The following is a 23,374-nucleotide window of genomic DNA, read 5'->3' as shown; positions in this document are numbered from 1 at the left end:
GTTACATTTTGAACAGAACAACACCCTTATTTCTCCAAATAAAAAGGCAATCCTGACTTTTAGGATTGCAGCTAAAAATCCCACAGCAAACAAATATACCCATTAGGCTTAGCGGAGCTGTCACCTTTACAATACCACCCTCAGCAAAACCGAAAACTCTCACGGAAACACGACCTGCCTCAGATTTGACCCAGAAGCGCGACAGCACCAGCCCTACCGCGCAGGCGCGTCTTCGGGCGCGCGCCCTGCGTGCCTACGTGCGCGGGCCCGCGGGGCGGTGGAGGGGCGGGGCCCACGAAACTCCTCGGGCCGCAGCGATGGCGGCTGCGTCGGGTTCATTTCGCGTGCAGCGTTGCATGGTGTCGCCAGCTGGGAGGCACAGCGCCTCGCTGATCTTCCTGCACGGCTCAGGTGGATTACAGTTTCACGTCCTAGTTTTCTGCTTGGGAATCGTCCTCCCTTCGGGTCCCCCAGCGTTGCCCTAGTGGAGGAGGCGCTGGGCCCATTAGGGCTCGGTGGACTCGGAGAGGGCGACCCTCCTCCCTTCTCTAGCCCTGTGGCTGGGGACACACGGGCCTGGTAATATGTTCCCAGCCTTCCCCACCGTGTGTTCCCTTTTTCTATCTTGTGGTCACTGGCCCACCGCCCTCGCTGATGGGCCCTGTGTCCCGCCCCTCGGCCATCCTTCCATCTACAATATACTCTTCTTTGCAACCCTTGCTACCCTCCCCCTATCCCCACCATTGTTCTCCCTCAAGTTTAAACAGAGCAAGTTAGTAAGGTAAGTTCTCTGCTAGAGAGAAATAAATTATTTAGTACTTTCCAGGGTCAGCTATTAGTGATTTGGGTTTTCAACCGCATTGGATTGTTTGCCATTGCTTTTCTTTTTCCAGTCTCCCATACTACTGTAGACATTTCAGACAGTTAACTTAATATTTATTAATACTTTCTGTGAGGCACTGCGCCAGGGCTGGAGTGCCTTTCTCCCTTTCCTCACTTTCCTGCTCCCCCTTCTTTCTTTTTCCTCTTTCCCTCTCTTGTCATTAAGCCCCCAAGATACAGCACCGAGTCAGCTCTCAGTCCCAGGGGTAGATCTTCTTGTACTGCCCGCCTTTAGTGACGTGTGCTTAATTCGGTATAGCATTTCTTCCACTCATCTGTAATTACTTAGTCTGTCTTTCTCACTTCACTTTCCCTTCCTCAAGAGTAAGGACCCTTGTTTTAATCTTTGCATCCCTAGTGCTTGGCCCAGAATAAGTTCTTGGGAAATATTTTTTTAAAGAAATGAGATGCAGCCGGTGTCCTCAGGGCGCCTACCTAAAGTTAAAAACAAAAACAATTCAATTAGTTTGAGTCAGCAGTGGACGGGAGATCACAAGATGGTACATGATTTACTGCCAAGAGAATTGTAAGGAAAAAACTGTGGTTAGGCATATTAAGGCATTTGGAAGATGAAGAGCTTGTCAGATTTGACCGAGAACGTGGGCTTTGAGCTGAGACTTTGGTAGGCGTAAAGAGATGGTGATTGGATAGTGAAGGGGATTGGAAAGGTACTGGGTGGAAACCTGGAAATGGGCTATTGTGGGAAGTATTCTCGTTTTAAGAATGAGTCCCAATAGGCTGAAGTTTGCCCAAGGTCACTTGGCTATTACTGTGAGTGGTCATGGAATTAGGATTCGCACTCAGATCTCTCTGACTTCAGAAGGGGTAACGTGGAAAAACTCTGAGCTAGGATGTATCACTTTGGAAATAGGAAGAAACTGGCCAAACGTGTTGAAAGGGAAATTTGGCCGCTGAGATATATTTAGAAGGTGAGGTGGGGTGTCTAAGATGACACCAGTGCTTTCCAATTAAGAGACTGTTACTGGTACTATTTTGGGCTCCAAGGGTGTTCATTTGTAAGCATCCAGAAATTCCCCAATACCATAATCTTTTTAATAAATAAGTTAATTAGTTAATAATATTTTTAGAAAATACTCCTGGACGTTTCTTTTTTCCATGGGTCGCTTTGCTTAACGTCTATCCTTACTCTTTTCAATGTCAAATTACCGATGTTTTCATAAATTGTAAATCCAGATTTGTACAATATAAAAGTATATATTATTTTTTTCTTTTGTACTTTGGAACAAAGAATTTATCCAAAGAATTCTGCTAATTATGCAAATGTAATGCAATTCCTATATAGTTAGAGCTCCATTGTAGTAAATAAGACCCTTACTGAAAGTATGATTTTATATTAGACTTAGACTTTACTATATGTGGTTATGTTATAGGAGATGTTTGGGTTCTGGTTACTCCAAATATGTTACTACATATATACTACAATATAAACCAATTGTAACAATTTTACCTTGCTGTTAGAATAAAGTGCCAACTTTTTAAAAAGCAGACCTTGTGAATGGATGAATGGATGTTGCTTTGTGGCATTAAGTTTTGCTTTTTAAGATTGAAGAAGTGAATTTAGAAGCTTTTTTTTTTTAAAAGTCTGACCTTCTCTAGGATATGCCAGCGATAGAAGAATATAGGGGAATGTGAGTAATACATAGCCAGCTTCATCTGAGCCTTTCCTACTCCTAAAATAATCTTCTTTCAGGATGATAAACACAAGTAATAGTTTAATTAGCTTTGTTTGGTTTCCCGGCTTAGATTAATTCACTCTGTTGGATGCTCCTTTAATGGTATTCATATTTGTAATTACTTAATTTAAGGTCTGTATTCCACACTGCGCTGTAAGGTTCACACAAACCATGCGTGCCTTGCTTTCTCCTCCTGTAGTAAGTGTCTGCGAACTGAGTTGGCTCTTAGTAAAGTCACCAGTAACCTGTGTGTTGCTAAATGTAATAAACATTCTTCAGTCATCCTCTTATCTCATTATTTCAACTGTTAGCAGCAGCATTCAGCATTCTTTTTTTTGAAGAGTAAGGCCAGTACAGAAAGCAACTATTAATGTTTTTTTAATGTTTATTTAGTTTTGAGAGAGAGAGACAGAGACAGGCAGGCGAAGGGCACAGAGAGAGGGAAAGACAGAATCCGAAGCAGGCTGCAGGCTCCAGGCTCTGAGCTATCAGCTCAGAACCCAGTGTGGGACTTGAACCCACCAATGTGAGATCATGACCTGAGCTGAAGTCTCAGAGGCTTAGCTGACTGAGCCACCCAGGGGCCCCATCAGCATTCGGTGTTCTTGAAACGCTTTCTTGATTCTTTTTACCTGTTTGCTCCTTTTGGTGTATTTTGCATTCTCTTCTATCCATTAATTTTGGGGTTCCTCAGAATTTGGTCCTATTTTTTTTTTCATTTTGTTTTTTCTTCTCCCCAGCTAATGTGCATATATGCCCAAGGATTCTGTTTTTTCCTCTGTGTGGTGATATATATGTGTGTCTCTAAGTTTCCTTTGAGCTCTGGATGTGTTTTTACAGAGGCCTAATAATCACTCATTCATTAACCCATTCATTCAAGAAATATCTATTATATGGCCACTGTGCAAGGCACTGTTCTAGGCTCCAGGCATATAGTAATGAACGAAACAAACAAAATTCCCTTCTGTCGTGGAACTTACATTCTAGTGGAGGAAATATTATAGAGTGAGTGGATAGTAGTAAATTCTAAGGGCAAGGAGGATGGGAGGTATAGGGGGTGATAATTTTAGATAAGGTGGTCAGAGTAGGTCTCACTACAGTGGTGACACTTCAGAAGTTAGACTTGAGTGAGGCAATTGTGTAGGTTTTGGGCTAGACTGTTGCAGACAGGGAAAAGCCAGGAGAGAGGGTCTGAGAGGTAGGTTCTCCGACATGGAACAGCAGTCAGGCGTGTTTGTCTGGAGAGGAGTAGGCCAGGATATCCAAAAGGGTGCTGGCACAGGTGGTGTGGGGCAGGGGTTGGCAAACTTTCTGTAAAGGCTCAGATAGCAACCATTGTAGCTTTTGTGGGCCATGTAATGGCTTCTTTTCTGCTTCCCTCTTCTCCTTTCTTTTCCTTCATTTTCTTAAAATGATTCTTAAAAAAATGTAAAAATTGGGGGAGCCTAGGTGGCTCAGCTGGTTATGTGTCCAACTCTTGCTTTCGGCTCAGGTCATGATCTCATGGTTCCTGAGATCGAGCCTTGAGTCAGGCTCTGCCCTGACAGCGTGGAACCTGCTTGGGATTCTGTCTCTCTCCCTCTGCCCCTCTCTTGCTTGTTCTGTCTCTTTCTCACTCTCTCAAAATAAATAAAATAAACTTTAAAAACTGTTAAAGTCGTTCTTACGGTTTTTGTCTTCCAGCTGGCTATAGTTTGCTCAACCCCAGCTAGAGGACTTGTATGCATTCTGAAGAGTACCTCACACTCAGCGAGTATAAACCTGCTGATTCATGCATTTCCTATCTCAGTGTGTGTAGTTCCATTGCTCACTCAGTTATCCTGGCCAAAAACCCCACCATCGTCCTTGAAACCTTCCACCATTGACCCCTCATAACTAACCTATCGTCAATGTCTGTTAATTTTATCTCCTAAGTATCTCTGTACATTTCATTGCTTTAACCCTAACTTAAGTATAGGTCACCTGAACAGTAGCCTCCTTATTGATCTCCTCACGCCCACTTTTGTCCCTCCCTTCACACAGCTGCCACAGTGCCCCTTAAAAGATGGCCACCTTTCTGCCAAAAAGCAGCTAGCTCCGGGCTCTGAGGATTTCTCTAGCCTCATCTTGCACTCCCTGCCCTTTCTCTCAATTCTTCGACGTCATCCTGCTCCTTCCAATGAACGATCTTCGCATTCGCCATATCCTGTCCGAGATGCTCTTTCCTTGTGCCCTTCCCTTTTCACCAGCCCGTGGACCTTAAAACTTTGTGTCGGCTTGTGTCAGTTGGGCGCTAGGCCTTACGTGAACAAATAACTCAGGGGATAAAGTGCAAAGTGACCTTTGCTCTGCAGAGCTTACATTCGGGTAATGTTATCCCTGAACTCATTCGCTGAGGCAGTTCTGAATACCATAAATGCTGGCAGCACCAAGGGTCTCATCGTTACAGTGGTTACATTTGCCTTTAATGTTTACGTATGGTTACTCGGCTACTGTCCGCTCCTCACAATAAACTGTATACTCAGTGAGAGCAGGGACTCTTTTCTTCCTCATCTTGCCCTCACTGCCTGACACATTGATGTGCATTCATAGATATATTTTGAATTGATGTCTTAATGAACTGATTTAAAAGAAATTAAAAGGTGTCACCTTTAAAATTTCCTCTTCAGGACTACAGAAGATGGACCTATATTTTCTTCCATTTTTTTTTAATGGAAATATCCATACCTTAATTCTTGCATGGATTTTGGTTACTTCTCAGCCTTCGGGCGTATAATCATTATTTTACATCATGTAAACAGGTTATCGAAATTAAACTTAGATTTCTTCAAGTTAAAAGTATGCTAACTATCCCTTTGATAGATTTTATTGCTTTAACCAAGAAAAGTGTTTTAGGTTGTTCCAAGTACAAAAGTTTATATACACTTTAAAAATTTACTCTTTTTAAGGGTAAGATAAAAAATGGCAGTGTTTAAAATCAGATAAAGAATTTTTTTTTAGAAAAAATAATTTACTTCATGTATTTGTTGCTGTTGTACCCTTAAACAAAGGAGAAACTTAAAACTCATAAAGTGATCAGTGCTGAAGTTACGAGTAAAGTAATCTAAATTATTTTTGGCTGTTTATACCTGACCAGTTAATTCATGTTGATAAATTGGTTTCTGTGCAGTTATTTTTATTTATGGAAATTTTTTTTATTCCCTGTTCCAGCCTCTGTGTGATATGAGAGTTATAGACTGCTTTTAAATACACTGTGTTGTCAAAATGTTTTATCTTAACCTAGATTTTGTGATCCATCAGGTGATTCTGGACAAGGATTGAGAACATGGATCAAGCAGGTTTTAAATCAAGATTTAACATTCCAGCACATAAAAATTATTTATCCAACAGCTCCTCCCAGGTATGCAGTAATTTATCTCACTGCCCAGTATAACTGTAGCATAAAATGTATATAAATAGATGTACCAGCTAAATGTTCTTTAAACTTAATTGTGTATTTGAATTGGGATACTTTTTTTCCAGAACTTTTTATTTTTTCAGTTTTATGATTCAGCCAAGTTTTGCTAGATAAATAACTTATTGCCTTTTTGTAAAGCATTCCCTGAAGCTTTTAACTTAAACTTTGTCCTAAAGAATAGTCTGCTGAACTCAGCTTCCTCTAACCCTGCAGATTTCTGTCTTTCAGATTCTCTTTTTCCCCAAAAAAGAAACTCCAAAAGAAACTTTTTTTTTACCCCAAAAGAAACTCCAAGAAGCATAAACTTTCTAATTTAGTTATGCCACAATTGATAAACTCTGGAAAAAGGTTTTGTGGCATTGTTTCTACACTTAAAAAATTTTGGAAATAATATTAAGCTTTTTGAATCCGTAAACCAGAATAGGAATGTGGAATTGGCTACTTACTAAATAGATTATGCAACCTATAGATGTGTTTAACAAAATGCAGAGTCATGAGATTGATACAGTTTTGAAGTCAAACCGCTTTTTATAATTATTAAATTAGCATCTCCATAAGCTTTTATCCTGAGCACATGCTTTAAACTGGGGTTTCCAAGTACTTTTTTGGGTAAGCAAAATAATGTGCTGAGCTGTACAGTCCACTAATTTCTCATTATCTGTTTTTGGTTTATTCTTATTAATGACACTGTGTGCTTATGCAAATGTGATTTTTATTTTTCTATTAACTTAATATTAATGAGAATCAGAACCAGAAGTTCAAGGACCCTTTTGAATGCAATTAAGGTTTTACTTACCTTAGTTGATAGAATTGAAAATGGTAGAACAAAATAATGATAATTTTGTCATAAAATTTAAGAGTCAAAAAAAGTTATTTTAATATAATTTTAGAAGAGTTTAGTAGTTTGGTAGGGCAAATGAAAGGCCTAATGACCAGGGCGCCTGGGTGGCTCAGTTGTTTGAGCATCCTACTCTTGATTTCAGCTCAGGTCATGATCTCACATTTGTGAGATCAAGCCCTGCATTGGGCTCTGAACTGACAGCACAAAGTGTGCTTGGGATTCTCTCTCTCTCCTTCACTCTCCATCAAAATGAATAAACATTAAAAAAAAAAAAAGAAAAGAAAAAAGACCTAATGACCAAGAGGTTATTTTTGTGCTGTAAGTTGAATGTCTTTGAAATGTCAAAAGAGCTTTGTTATTTGCTATTGGTTTGTAGTGAAGTTGGGAAAAAGAAAGACAATGGTATTCCTACAGAGACAGAAAAGATAAGTTCATTTCAGCCTAAATATAAGCATAATTAATAAAATTGAATGGAAGATCATTGGAAACAGATTCTAGAGTCAGTACTTTTCAGTTTATGAATTTACATCATCACCAGTTTTGATATGTGTTTACAGATAAGTGTATCTCAGACTTTAGGCTGGAGATAGTTCTAAGAATACAACAATCTAAGTATTGTTTGTGGGTGCTGTTGTGTTTAAGTAAAATCTAAAATCACTGAAATATTTCACTGAATTCATAATAACTTTTTGGTATTATATATCTTAATAGTCAGTACATATTTGGACAGATCATCAAACATTTTAGACCATGCTAACCATGAAATGTAATAGGAGTTACAAATGTAAATTTAAATTTTCTTGATACCACATTAAGAAGAGAAAAAAAGAAATAAGTAAATTAATTTTAATAACATATTTTATTCAACCCATTATATCCAGAATATTATCATTTCAACACATAATGTATATAAAATTATTAAAGTGATAATTTGCATTCTTTTATTAATTCTAAATCTTTCAAATCTGGTGTATATTTTACATGTGTAACACATCTCAATTTGAATACTGATAAATTTACATTAAATAATTATTGACTCAAAGAAAACAAAAACACTAATTTGAGAAGATATATGTGCTTCTATGTTTATTATTGCAACATTATTTACAATAGTCAAGATATGGAAACAACCCAAGTGCCATCAATAGATCAGTGGATAAAGATGTGGTGTGTATGTGTGTGTGTGTACACACACACACACACACACACACACACACACACACACACACAACCAGGAATATTACTCAGCCATAAAAAAGAACGAAATCATGCCATTTGCAACAACGTGGATGGACCTAGAGGGTATTATGCTAAGTGAAATAAGTCAGAGAAAGACAAATACCATATGATTTCACTTACATGTAGAATATAAAAAACAAACAGGGGGTGCCTGGGTGGCCCAGTCAGTTGACTGATGTCAGCTCAGATTGTAACGATCTCATGGTCGTGGGATTGAGCCCAGTGTTGGGATTTGTGCTGAACATGGAACCTGGTTGGGATTCTCTCTCCCTGTCCCTCCCCCACAATATCTCCCACGTTTCTGCACACATGCTTTCTTTCTCTCTCTCTCTCTCTCAAAATAAATAAATAAACATTAAAAAAAAAAGAACAAAGAAACCAAAAAACAGACTCTTAAATACAGAGGGGAGGTGGGTGGAGCGTCTGTGACATAGATAAATGGGATTAAAAGGTACTAATTTCCAGTTATAAAATAAATAAGTCACAGAGATGAAAAGTACAACATAGGGAATATAGCCAATAATGTAATAACATTTAATGACAGATGGTGACCGCACTTTATGAGTAATGTATAGAATTGTTGAATCATGTTGCGTACCTGAAATGGATATAACACTGTATGTTAGTTATACTTAAATAAAACATGATATTAAATAAACGTAAAAGTTCAGTAACTGGTTACACTAGCTACATTTTTTAAATGCTCTATAGGTATATGTGTCTAGGAGCTACCATTTTGGACAATGTAATTTTAGACTTTTAAAAGGAGTTCCCATACGTTTGTAGTATGCTAGGGGCAACTGTTCTAGATCAATTCATCATTTTTACCTAAATTTCTCATGACTGACAGTTCTTGAACTTGTAAGATTTCCTTTTTTTTAATGATGAGGTGATTTAAATTATTCATTCTCAAGCAAGGATGACTCGCCCTCAGAGAACATTTGCGATGCTGGGAGACGTTTTTTGGTGGTCACAGCTGGCGGGAGGAGCAGCATAAGAGGCAACTGGCATCTCCTGGGTAGAGGCCAGGGTTACTGCTATACACCTTCTACTGCATGGGACAGACCCCATGACCGAGCATTAGCCAGCCCCAAATCTCAGGGGTGCCTAGGTTGAGAAACCCTGCTTTAAATTACACCTCTGTCCCACTTATACTAGATGATTAGTATCCTGGTTCTCTGTTAGGAAAAAAAATAATGTTGCAGTGTGATCAGCTGTTTATATTTTAGAAAAACAAATATCTGAGGTACTTAAAGTATGAATGGCATCATTGTCTTTGAATCAATACAAAAAGAAGTTGAGATTGTACCTAAGAACAGGTCTTTATGTACTAGGCTTTCTTTATTTTTAGATTTAATTACTCAAGGTCAGAAACATTAAATACAAAATTCCACTTTTCTTCAAAATTTACTCTTGATTGAGAACATGGAATTGTGAAGTTTTGCTTCCTTGTTTTCACTAGTTCTAGGATTCCTAAGATGAAGAAATAAAAACCTCACAATTAAATACAATTTGCAATTTCCTATTAAGGAATTAAGGAGCTTTTCAAACAATTTTCAGAAAGAATATATATGTCTGCATTGTGGAGTATTACATTTCAGACCCCTATTCATGATTAGAGGTATCAAATTAAACAGTGAAGTGAGACATATATAATTAAGGATAGTAATGCCATTTAATTTGCTATCAATTTAAAAATCAAGTAAGTTTGTAAAATATGTTTATTGCTTTCAATCATGAATACCAGCACTCTCAACCAACCTAGCGAAGTTATTTTGTTTAAATATTTGGCAAGTTGTACATTCTGTAGCTCTGCTGTATTTCATTGGTCCTTTTCCATATTGGAAATCCAATGTCACATGATCAAGGATTACCAATGGCTCCAAACCTTTTGACTTTGTGATCTTCTAAATGTTGGAAGGGCTCTTATAACAAGCAAGTATTACAAGCAAGAACTGGTTCAATATTTTATCATATTAGAAAATCTGTTTCAACATTACTCTGAAATCATTTTTCTTTTAGTCTATGATAGTTCAGATATCAGCAAGTTTTAATTCTAGTTGTCTCAGAAACCCAGAGCAATTAGAAACTTTATTCGTTTTAATAAATTTTATTTTTAATTTTAAAGCATGAACCACATCTCTGTTGCCTGAGGATTTTGCAATCTGAATTCACCTTACATCTTATTGCAGTTTTGGTTGGTGCCATTTTCCTTCTGTTTTAATGTATTTCAAGATTATTTTTACTTAAGTACATAGGTATTAAAGGCATTGTATTGAGGTAGTTAAGACATCAGATAGTGTTTACAATTCAATACTATTTTATTATCTTGTTGGAATTGGTGATGATGCTTTCTTAGTTTCATGGTGAATTAAAATATAATACATTTTAAGGGTTTTCATACTTTTAGACTTACTCTTATGTCACACGAATTATCATTTCTTAGTTTTTTCCCATGAAATTATATTTGGTAGTTATTTATTCTCTCCTGTTCACAATCTGGCCTGTTTTTGGTATCCCTTTTCCACACTGTTCAGAATGTCCAGCCATAATGCCCTCAGATATTAGGACTATTAGTGGTGATTGTGTATAAATATAGTTAATAAAAATTTGTCCTAGAGGAACATTTTGGCCTTAAAGCCAATTCCTTTTTGTTTAGGGGATTAATTCTCCTAAATTGTATTCTAAGAATAGACAGTTTGCATCATTACCAGCAGTGTATCAGGATACCCATTTCAACTAACACTTGCAAGCATTCATTTATTTTAAAAACAGATTCTAATTTTGTTACTGAGAGTCTCTAACAGTTAACAGCTATCCAATAAACAGTGCTTTCAATATCACTAATTCAGCTTAGCTGTTTACTCACCTAATGTGTTTAGATAAGAAGAGAGCTATGTGATTTTTTTCCCTTGTACACTTAAAATTCTTTTTTTTCTCTTTATTTTTTTAAGTTTATTTATTTTGAGAGAGAGAGAAAGAGAGAAAGAGCGAGCATGAGCGAGGTGGAGCAGAGAGGAAGAGAGAGAATCCCAAGCAGGCTCTGTGCTGTCAGTGCAGAGCCCAGTGCAAGGCTGGATCTCATGAACCACAAGGACATGACCTGAGCTGAAATCAAGAATCACAGGCTCAATCAACTGAGCCACCCAGGTGCCCCCCAACTCAGAATTCTTTAAATATTTTTTCTTGATCACAAAATTGTTGTCTTTACAATGATATCTACTTTATAATTTAACAGCCTCTTAAAAGATAACAAACTAAAAAGAAAAACATAGAGAAGTATCAAAACAGGAACAGAGTACTAATCTGTCGATTGATTCTGAGGTTCATTAATGGATATAAGCTTTGGAAATATATGTATAGTCACATTTATGTTTTATTCATTTTTTGTGCCATTTATATTTAAACATATTACATATTAATAAAAGTAAAGGTTATGTTACATTGAGTGACAAAAACAGTAATAAGTAAACAATAAATCTGCTTGTTATTCCTTCTGATTACTTTGAATTAACATTCTGATAAATGCTATATACAATGTGGAATCTTTGAGAAACCAATACTTCGGTTAAGGAGGAAAAGTGAAGACTTTTAGAAATATGTCATCTAGTGGTGCCTGGGTGGCTCAGTCGGTTAAGCATCTGACTTTGGCTCAGGTCATGATCTCGTGGTTCATGAGTTCGAGCCCCACGTCAGGCTCTGTGCTGACAGCTCACGGAGCCTAGAGCCTGCTTCGGAATCTGTGACTCCCTCTCTCTCTTTGTCCCCTCCCCATCTCATGCTCTGTCTCTCAAAAAGTAAATAAACATTAACAAAATTAAAAAAAAATATGTCATCTAATTCCTATTTAAAGTAAAATTGTTAAGGCTGTCAATGAAGAATTCATCAGTTCTGGGTCTTAATTTTCACAGGTCTAAAAATGAACAGATTGGATTAGACTCTAAAATCCCTTACAGTCATTAACTTTTTGAATTTTAGTTCCCTTCAGATTTTATGCAGTGTAGATAAGAACCAGTGATGTAATACTCAGATTTTTTGCTGCAGTGTTAGACCAGTAGGTCAGAGAACTATCCAAAATAAGTAGCCTATTAAGGATAGATGGAATTACTGTGGTACAGTAGTTAAGAATCTGATCTTTGGATTAGGCAGACCTATGTTTGAATCTAGATTTCTCTACTTAATGCTCTAAGATCTTGAGCAAGGTATTTCACTTCTCTAATGGTGTCCCAATTTCCTGAAGTGCAAAATGGAGGTCATAATTGTATCTACCTCAAGGAGTCATTGTGAGAATATATAATGTTATTGAATATGTATGTAAATTTCTCAACATGATGTCTGACATAAGCACTCAATAAATGTTATTAATAGTCTATGATATCCTTGTGGCAGGATATAGAAATATCATCTGAAGAATTAATTACTGATAATCCTTGAAGAAATTTTCCAGACGTATGCTTCTGGGTTGTATTTTCAAGGACTATTTGAGTTAGTTTTATTTTCATACACATGAGTTTTATTTTTGTACTGTTCAAATTTCCAGGTGATGTAAAGCTGAGAAAAATAATGAATATATTGAATAACAAAGTGGAGATCTGAAATGATCTGATAGTCTAGAATAGAGTCAGCAAACTACAGCCTGTGGGTTAAATATGGCCAACCCCCTATTTTTATAAATAAAGTTTTATTGGAATACAGTCACACTGTCATTAACATGTTGTCGCTGGTTACTTTTGTACTATAAAGCAGAGTACAGTAGTTGCCAAAGAGACTGTATGATCCACAGAGCCTAAGGTATTTACTCCATGGCTTTTACAGGAAAAGTTTGCTGACCCCTGATCTAAAGGAATAGCTTTCAGAATTTTTTATTTTTTTTAATTAAAAAAATTGTTTAATGTTTATTCTTGAGAGAGACAGAGCATGAGCAGGGAGGCGCAGAGAGAGGGGGAGACACAGAATCTGAAGCAGGTTTCAGGCTCTGAGCTGTCAGCACAGAGCCTGATGCGGGGCTTGAACCCACGAACCGGGAGATCATGACCTAAGCTGAAGTCAAGACACTCAACTGACTGAGCCATCCAGGCACCCCTCAGAATTTTTAAACCCCAACTCACAATAGGTTATATATTTGACTTGAGCCTGTACCTACATTTCAGCAATTAGAGTGTGGAGTTGCCAGAATTATTTACCAAATATAGAAACAATATCTGGGACATACTTATACTGAAAAAGTATTTATTGTTTATCTGAAATTAAAATTTAATTGGTGTCCTGTATTTTATCTGCAACTCCATCTGGTTGTTACCCCTGGAGAGTTTGATTTAATTGGTTTGGGATGTGGCCAAAGCAGAAAGATTTTTAAAAGCTTCATTTCTGATTCTCGTATGCAGCCAAAGGTGAGATCCACTGGTCTAGCAATCATAAAAGTCTGAACAAGGTCACTGTGGGGGAAATGTAACACAAGCAGTCAATTCAAGAGAAATTCACAGAGCAGAGACTGGGAAATATTGAAAATGAGGGAAAGGGAGAGGTGGTGATGTGAAGTTAGGGAATCTATGAGAAAATTGTAGAGATTGAACATGCAAATGTGTTTTGTTTGGGGCATTTTAAATTTAGCATACTAGCCTGCTGTTCATGAGTTAGCCCCCATTTAGAAGGATTTTTTTAAAACTCTACAGTTAAATTGAAAATTGGAAGTCTAAACTGGAAGGCAGTTGTTTTTAAAATACATTGTTCACGATAAGAATCATCTGGGCAGTTATTAAAATGTGGATTTTTAGGTTATGACCTTTTAGATTCGGATTGAGTAGGTAGGAGATAGAGATCGTAATTTGCATTTTAAGGAGCACTACTTTTGATGAGGTAGATTTAAAGTGAGTACCAGCCATCTGTACTCAAGTGTACTATCATATTTGTGGGGAAAAGAAAGATTATAGAATCTTCCTTCCCACTTCTGAAGACTGAAGCAAATTTTTGGGTGTGACCTGACTCTCTGTAGTTTTTCTGCATCAGAATTTGAAAGCTATTACTTTGGAAAATGTAGGTTAAATTGAAATGGATTTTTAAAAACAGTTTTGCAGGACATAGCTTTTTAAAATATCTTTCTTACTTACGTGTTTGAGATTATTTGAGATACTAATTTTTTTTTTAAGTTTTGAAAAAAACACTAATTGAAAGAAAGTAAAAGGAGGGGAAAAGAGAGCTGAATACACAATAAACGTTGGGAAGGTTACATACTATATTAGTATTAAATAAAGTATACTTCAAGACATTATCAGTTATAAAAATGAACATTTATAAGCGAAAAGTAGCTATTAAGGAGGAAGACAATAATCCTGCATGGGCATGTACTTAATAATATTGTTTATAACTGACAGAACTAAAGGAAGAAGTAGATTAATCTACAATCTTGGTTGCAGATTTTAATACCCATTCTTCAGGATCTAATAACAACTTAGAAAAATAATGGCTAAGTGGATATAAAATTTAATTAGTACTATAACCACCTTGAACATTGACATTATAGAACTCCACAAAAATGCTCATAGGATAGTCACCAAGAGATTATATGGAAGACCATAATATAAGTACCAATAAGTATCAAAAGACTGAAATTGTACAGAATATTTTCTGTGACAGGAATGGGATGGAATTAGAAATCAGCAGCAGTAAGATAACTATAATACTCCAAAACATTTGGATATTAACAAAATTGCTAAATATGAAATGAAATAAAGGATATCAATATAAATTCTGAAGGCAATGAAAGGAATTATCCTGAATAACTTTATGGCAGTAAAGTTGAACAATTAGAGAAAAGATACAAGTTCCATGAAAAACACAAATGATCAAAACTGAAACAAAAAGTCTGAATACTCTCATTAAAAAAAATTGAATTCATTATTAGAACCTTCACACAAGAAAACTTCAGGTCCAGATAATTCCACTAATAAATTTCATTGAACAATTGAAGGAAAAATAACACAAACTCAGGAAATGGGAACATTTTGTAACACATATTAAGAGACCATTATAGCTCTGATAACAAAACTTTACAAATATGTTAAAGAAAAGAAAACTACAAATCAATATCCCTCATGAACATATAGAATTCCTTAATTTAACTTAACTTAAAATAACACTAGCAAATCAAATTCAGCTATGTATAAAATGGATAATACATTATGACCAGGTGGGGTTTATCCCAGGAACATTTGAAAATCCATCAGTGTAATCACTGTGTTAACAAAATGAAAGATTAAAAACTGTGTTTATCTTAAAGGATACAGAAAAAACATGTAACCAATTCATAAAGAAAACCCTTAGCTAATTAGGCAAAGAATGAAATTTCCTCAACATAATAAAAGGTGCATAGAAAAACTCTTGCAACAAACATCATACTTAATGGTGAAATACTGAATCCTTCCCCTCTAAGATTACACAGGGAGGAGGCCCTTGATTCTGTTCAACATTGTATGGGTGTTCAAACATGTACAATAAGGCAAGACAATGAAATAAAAAGAATAAAGGTTGAGAGAGAAAAGTAACACTGCCTTTATTCTCAGATAATATGGCTATTTACACAAACATCACAAAGAATCTAAATAACTACTAGAAATAAGTGAATTTGAGAAGACAGTAGGATGCAAAAGCAAGATACTAAGATAAACTGTATTTTTATGTACTCACAACAAACAATATTATAATATGTATTTTTTTTACCTTTTTATTACTTTTAAGCAATCCGTATTTAAAGTGGGTTTCCCGGGGCGCCTGGGTGGCTCAGTGGGTTGAGCGTCTGACTTCGGTTCAGGTCACAATCTCGCGGTCCGTGAGTTCGAGCCCCGCGTCAGGCTCTGGGCTGATGGCCCAGAGCCTGGAGCCTGCTTCCGATTCTGTGTGTCCCTCTCTCTCTGCCCCTCCCCCGTTCATGCTCTGTCTCTCTCTGTCTCAAAAATAAATAAATGTTAAAAAATAAATAAATAAATAAAGTGGGTTTCCCACAGACATCATGTTTTTGAGCTTTGTTTTTTCTCTCTGACCAATGTGATAGTTTCTGTCTTTTAAGCAATTTGTTTAGACCATTTACATTTAATGTAATGATAATGTTTGAATTTAAGTCTATAGCTTTTGTTCCTCTTTTCCCCTGTGCTATCTTCTTTATAGATAATTTGAATTATTTTAATATTCCATTTTATTTATTTTTATTTTTCCTGATTGCTCTAGGGATTACAAAATACATACCAAACTTCACCTGGTTAGATTCTTACCACTTTATATGAAATGCAGGGAGCTTACAACCATATAGTTTCCTTTATCTCTCCTGCTTGTTATGCCTGTCATATGTATTTCATTTATGTACATTGAAAACTCTATCAAAACATGGTTATAATTTTTGTTTTCAGCAGTGATGCATATTTTAAGGAGCTTGAGAGGAGAACAATAGTCTATTATATTTACCAAGTTGTGGTCTATTACAGCATGTCAGTATGTTTTGATTAAATTGTAAATTGCCATTTGACTATAACATAGTCCTTCTCCTCAACCCTATTTAATAGATGTTTTTAATCAGCTAAGTTAGGGGCATATTAAGTAAAAGTCAGCAATTAACTTGCTGTGTTGATTTAAATGGAAAATATTGCTTCATTTTTTTTTCATTATTAATTTGGACTCTGTTTAATTGAAGTGCTCAATAAAGATTTTTGTTTCTGTAACATACTTTAGTTGTATTTATAATTAGAGGTTTTCTTGGTTTGGGGCTTACTATTAGAATTTCCATCTTAAAAATAATAGCAATTTTTTAACAAGCCAATTAATGACTTATATGATGATATAAATTGCTCTTGGTGTTTTGAAAAATTCTAAAAATAATAAGATTTGCATAGTGCTTCTACTTTTTGATTACTATTTTTCCAATGAAGTGTATGTTTATATTTTTTATTAAATGTATTCCAAAACTAGTACTTTTGATTTAGGTGTAGATAACAGTAGATTCATTTTTACTCTATCACTTGGGATTCGATTGCTGTCTGAAGCCCAGTATGAAGATCACTCTCCTGATACCAGGAGATATGTAATTGAAGTACACTTTACTGATAAGGAACCCTACTCAAAACAGCTATTTTGAAGAAATAGTTTTACTTCTTTGGTAATTATTTTCAACAGTACATTTAAATATCCATTAGTATGTAAAAACTTTTTCTTAGAAACTCTTTTTTTTTTAAGCAGCTAAAGAAAAATTTGACCTTTTACTAGAAATTGCAATATGGATTTTACAAGAATTAAAAGATATTCAGAGAAAAATAAACTGATTTTAGGTATTCTCTTATTTCTAGCTGACCCACATTATACCCTAGTGTCACAAATGATTATTGACATTCATCATTCAACAAATGCTTGTTCTTAGCACTGAGGGGATTGCTGTGGAAAAGATAAATGGAAAATAAAAGAACAACTAAATCTATAAATTTCAAATAGTGATAAATTCTGTTAAGACCATTAAATAGGATAATGGGACAGAGGGAGACAGGGAGAGAGAGAGGGAGAGAGAGAGAGTCTGTGTGTGTGGGTGTGTGTTATAGGGTAGAGGGGAGGTACACTTTAAATTGTAGGGTCAAAGAAGGCTTCCCTAAGGAGGGGACATTTGAGCTGAGACCTAAATGATCATTGGGAGCCCACCGTGCAGAAATGGGGCACAGAGTGTTCCAGGTAGAGGGAATATCAGATGCAAAGCCTCTGGATCAATAATGAGGCTGTCCTTTCAGAAGAAAACTCAGAGGGAAATGTGACTGGTCCCGGTGATCCTGGTGATTGCTGCGGAAGTGCTGTCGCATGACACACAGGAAGATGGAACCAGGCAGTGTTTTATCTTAAAGGTTATGAATGACCTTTTTTTTTTTAATGTTTATTTATTTTTGAGACAGAGAGAGACAGAACATGAATGGGGGAGGGTCAGAGAGAGAGGGAGACATAGAATCTGAAACAGGCTCCGAGCTGTCAGCACAGAGCCCGACGTGGGGCTTGAACTCACGAACCGCGAGATCATAACCTGAGCCGAAGTCGGACGTTTAACTGACTGAGCCACCCAGGCGCCCCATGAATGACCTTTTGATTTTATGACTTTTAGAGACCACAGGTCAAAACAGAACTTGGTATCAAGCTGAATGTCAGCTCTTTCCTTTTTTCACTTTGGACATTTTATTCCAGCTTCATACGTTGCCAGTGTGTTTGATTGATTGATTGATTGAAGGGCCACACAGATGTTCTTTGCCGAGCATATGTATTTATTGTGGTAATGTCTGAGCTGTCTTATACCAGCCAATAAAGTGATTTATTTGAGGGAAAAGGTGAATGAGTATAACATATGTGCCAGTTTGTTTAGCTGTTTTAGAAAACAATCTCTTATGCTTTATTTAAAAGTTAGTCTAACATTAATAGAATTACGCATTTTTAATAACATTTTCTTAACAAAAAAGTTCTAAATTATTATTTACCTCATTAAATTTTCCCAATTATCTCCTTCAAACAAACTGCAATTTTCTTAGAGAATTGGGAGAATAAAAAACTACTGTATTGGTGAAATTTACGTTGGGAGTCCTCCTCCATGGAGCATCTATCTCTGATTAAGGAAGGCCCTGTCAAAGAGAAAAAGTTAAGTGAGTGTCATTTTTTTCTATTAATGGCTGAGTTCCCAGAATGATTCAGATTTTAGCCTATGATATCATCCTTATTTAAGTATTTAGACAGACAAATAAATACTTAGAGAAACGGCAGAATAAAATGAAAAGGGAAGTAGAAATAATTCCAAAGAGTAACAGTCTAACTCAAGCTTTAAAGTGAGTGTTGTGTATTCAGTTTTCATTCAGAACCCTGATTTCAATGACAAATTGAATACAGTTTGGGATTTCATTTTGTCTTACACTGACATTAATACTAGTAGAAACCACCTGCTTTCATTTTCAGAGTACTTTAAGAAAGTTATTCTTAAATAACAGAAAGGGATTCTGGGAGGTGGGAGGCTCGAATGCTTTCTGTGTTCTCTCCCCTTGTGATTCCAATTTATTTACCTCTCTGGAGCCAAGCAGCTTCTGAGGTCCGAAGGCCTGCAGAATGAGGGCGGAGGTAGGTTCTATTGGAGTGCTAGTAGAAATGTGATGGAAAACTTCATCTCATGTGCACCCATTGAAGGCTCGGAGAACAATGCAGGAGAAGCCCCATATGAATGTGGCAATTCCTGGGAAGAGCTCAGTCTGCAAAAATCTTCCCTTATGTCAGATTTATGTCATCAAGTGTTAATTCCCATAGAATAATGCAAGATTAATTAAAATCCCACAAGGACTTTTAAGGAGTATTTGAAATCATTTTAAAAATTACTAAATATCTGATTAATTTCTCAGATAAGTGAGAAAGAATGGATGCCTGAGAAGAGGCAGGGCAAGTCTGAAAAGGATACTGGTTTTGATGATGATAGAGAGTAACTGCATTACTCAACTTCAGAGCATCCTGTAAAGCCACTTCAATACACTCAATAGGATCCTAGCACAGGATGGGTAAATACATCAGTAGAACAGAATAGAGCCTTTCTCCACCAGGGTTCTTCGCCTGAATCACAAAGCACAGGAAATGGTTCCAGTTATTGTTTTCTTGATTTCCCCAAGGATAATACAGAACTAGTACCATTCCAGATCCATTGGAGAGAAGTCCATTTATTATATATAGTACGCGTTAGACATCAGGACTTAACTCTCACAGAACCTAGTTTGAGAGATTAGATAAGTCAGAACTATAAAATTAAATATATGGAAAAAATGGAATTTCACCTTTGTGAAAGATGTTTTTTCTTCTTTTAGTAGTAGTAGTACAGACGCAATTGATTATCCATATGGGAGAAAATGAACTTGAACTCTTTTTTTTTTAATTTTTTTTTAACATTTATTTATTTTTTTTTGAGACAGAGCATGAACGGAGGAGCGTCAGAGAGATAGAGAGGGAGACACAGAATCTGAAACAGGCTCCAGGCTCTGAGCTGTCAGCACAGAGCCTGACGCGGGGCTCGAACTCACAGACTGTGAGATCATGACCTGAGCCGAAGTCGGACACTCAACCGACTGAGCCACCCAGGCGCCCCAAACTTGAACTCTTATGACACTTCATATATGAAATAAATTCCAGGAAATTTCAAGACTTAAATATAAAAGTGAAAACGAAAATCATAGAAGAAAATTTTGAATTCCATATGTAAACATGTATGGATTAGAAAAGAGCCCTCTTAAATCAGGAGACCTATAAATTTTAGTTGTTTTTTTGTTTTTTAAGGACAGACTATATCAAATGCAGTTACTTTTATCTGATTTTTAAAAAGACACCATAAATACATAATGTCAACATGTAAAAATAGATGTTAAAAAATACTTAAAGTACAAATGACAACTATTTAAGTGTCAATTATAGACCAAGTGCTCTTCTAAAGCAATAAAATCTAAACCACAGTAGAAAAAAATAGCAAATGATACAAATAGGTAATTCCATTGATGTTGAGTTCTAGAACAGAAAACACTATTCTATCGTGATAAAAATCCCTCAGCATTTGCCTGGGAAGTAAATGGGAATTGCAGCAAAGGACCATGATGGAATTTTCTGAGGTAAAGGGAATGTTCTGTGTCATTGTGGAGATGATTACATTGTTTGGTCTTTGACTTATATACTTAAACATGTACTTTTATGTATGTGAATTATACCTCAAGAAAGTTGATTTAAAACTGTAGCTGATACCCTTAAATATTTTAAAGGATGTTAGCACCTATTGCAGTTAGGGCTGTGGACAAAAGGATGGTCTCTTTTCTTGCATAAAGGTGAATTTTTTACAGCCTTAATGGGAGTAACTTTGAAACATCTAATAACATAAAAATTGTATCTTTCAATCCAGCAGCTCTGTTACTTGGACTTTTTCATAGGAATTAAAGTCCTAGTACATAAAAATATATATGCAAATATGTTTAATGCCACACTGTTCTTAGTGGCTAAAACCTGAGGACCAAATGCCCATTAGTATGGGAATGGCTGATGACACTGTGGAGCGTCAGTATTAATTATACAGCCATTTAAAAGGATGAGTTCCAACTCTATCAGATGGAAGGATATCCATAAGGTCTTGTTAAGGGAGGAAGCATGATGCACATAAGAAAAGCCAATAGGCTATTTCATATTTGAAAAGAAAATAGTGCTGTAAAACATATCCTATAAAGATATATGTTTTAATGTATGTGCAAGAAACACCTTCGGGGTTGTATATTCCAGATCTAAACATGGTTTACTTAGTGTGAAGGGCAGGATGTGGGGGAGGGGCAGTGGGGAGGTGGAGTGGCGCACAGAATCAGTAAGATTTATATGAAAACCCTCAAAACAGCACACACATGTACTTTCCCATATTTGCAAAATATCATATACCTTCATAAACAAGGAGAAAATGTAGGTTTTTATGTACTGTCTTGAGGGATACTCAAAATATACATTCAGATTTTAGATAGTGTATTGCAAAGTAACATCTATAACATTCTTCTGTTTTTGTAAATAAACAAGGCCCTTTGTAGATGAGCTCTTGTTTTTAGATTACTTTCAGTTTCTCTGAGACACTTTCCAAATAGAATCCTCTTGGTTTCCAGGCACCGAAAGTGGATGTCGGTTTATTTTGGAGTGGTATGATCAATATAGAAAAATGAGTTCTGTTGTCTTCAGTACCACCCATTGGTCCCAAAGAGTGGGTATTACCCAAGGACAGATCTGCAGAGACATTGGGGTCCTTTTGATCCAGTGGATAAGAAAATAAGGATTGAATCTAACTAGCTTTTAGGGTTTACTGAGGTTCTACTTGGTTTTTCACTAAAGAACATACAGGTCTCAGTGTCTTTCAGCCTTCCGTTTTGTTGTTGTTGTTGTTCTACCTGTATATTTCATACTTTTATTTCACTCGCTTTGGAGGGTGAGAGTAAACAGCTAACTCTGAGTTGGGCAAAGTGGTAAATATAGGAGGAATTCTGCATCTGTGATCATTATTGGTTTAGATTTCTTGTTATGATGGGTGCTTGAATTATTTTTTTTTTTTGAGTTTATTCTTGCGAGAGGGAGCACGCACGTGCATGCATGCCCTTGAACTGGAGAGGGAAATAGAGAATCCAAGCAGGCTCCACACTGTCAGTGCAGAGTCCAACACAGGGCTCAAACTCAAAAACCGTGAGGTCATGACCTCAGCTGAAATCAAGAGTCAGATGCTTAACCAATTGAGTCACCCAGGAGTCCCTATGATGGGTAGGTTTAGCACTGGTTGTGTTTTCTAGGGCTTTCTTGCATGGAACATAAATCCTATTTTCACTGTCATGTAAGGGGAAAGAACATTTGGCCAAGTGGAAAACAGTTTCTTTTATCAAATCCTCTTATCCCTCATCTTTGGAAAACCTTCGTTCTCCATGTTTATTCTTATAGATCCTTGGGTACCTCTGTGTTTGTTTAGAGGAGCGTGTAAGATTGTTTTCATTTCCCTCCATTTACCTTTACCAACATAGGACATGAACACAGGAACCCTTAATCCCACTGTAATTGGTTAAAACAGAACATTTGGAATACCTTGACACAATGAACAAGCTTCACTAATATTGTAACCATCCCAACCTTATACATAAATATAAAGCATCATGTAAGATCAGTTTTATTCAGAGCACCCAACTAGAGTATCTTCTCACATAAAACGTGAGTCCAACGAGGCACCCAGCCTGAGACCCAAATGATGCAAACAGTATGGAATATCTGTATGATCATGTGCTTCCAAAGATTACTTGTACCCCCATTCAACTCTGATTTCAAGTTTCCTGATCAACTCTGATTTCAAGTTTCCTGAGAAGATAAAAGTTCCAACTCTTGATTAAACAAAAATTTAGCCCCCATTCTAAGAATGATCTGGATGAGATCAAGAAAGCTCTTAAATTATGAACTCATCTTTCATACTTAAGTGCTACAAATTAACCACTTTTTAAAAGCATTTTGGTGAATGTTTTTTTCCACTCTTGAGGTATTAAACTTTTTGCAGAGATAAAAATTATTCACTTAGCTATGAATACTAAAATATTGACCCTATATTTACAGGGGGACAAGAGGGTGAGAAAGGGCCTAAGGCAAATCAAAACAAATTAAAAAAAAATAGACCTGAATAATCAGTCATTTAAATTGAGCAGAAGAAAATATATGCATGCACACTATGTATTTATTAATTTTATAATTAATTTGTAAATATATATA

The 23,374-nt window shown here is 36.2% G+C and overlaps 1 protein-coding gene across 1 annotated transcript in view; it reads left to right on the top strand.

Annotated features, from left to right (window-relative positions):
• The first annotated feature begins 255 nt into the window (after window positions 1-255).
• The window catches only part of LYPLAL1 (lysophospholipase like 1), a 40,749-nt gene continuing 17,630 nt past the window's right edge, over window positions 256-23,374 (top strand). The window contains exons 1-2 of the mRNA XM_015077384.3: window positions 256-411; window positions 5,856-5,955. Of these exons, the coding sequence (XP_014932870.1) occupies window positions 318-411; window positions 5,856-5,955 (194 nt within the window). The 5' untranslated portion in view covers window positions 256-317. The remainder of the gene's footprint in view (window positions 412-5,855; window positions 5,956-23,374) is intronic.

The sequence above is a fragment of the Acinonyx jubatus genome, chromosome E4 (genome assembly GCF_027475565.1).
Source record: "Acinonyx jubatus isolate Ajub_Pintada_27869175 chromosome E4, VMU_Ajub_asm_v1.0, whole genome shotgun sequence".
NCBI classification, from domain to species: domain Eukaryota; kingdom Metazoa; phylum Chordata; class Mammalia; order Carnivora; family Felidae; genus Acinonyx; species Acinonyx jubatus.
Note: the sequence above shows the minus strand (reverse complement) of the source record. Positions and strands in the feature narration are given on the sequence as shown.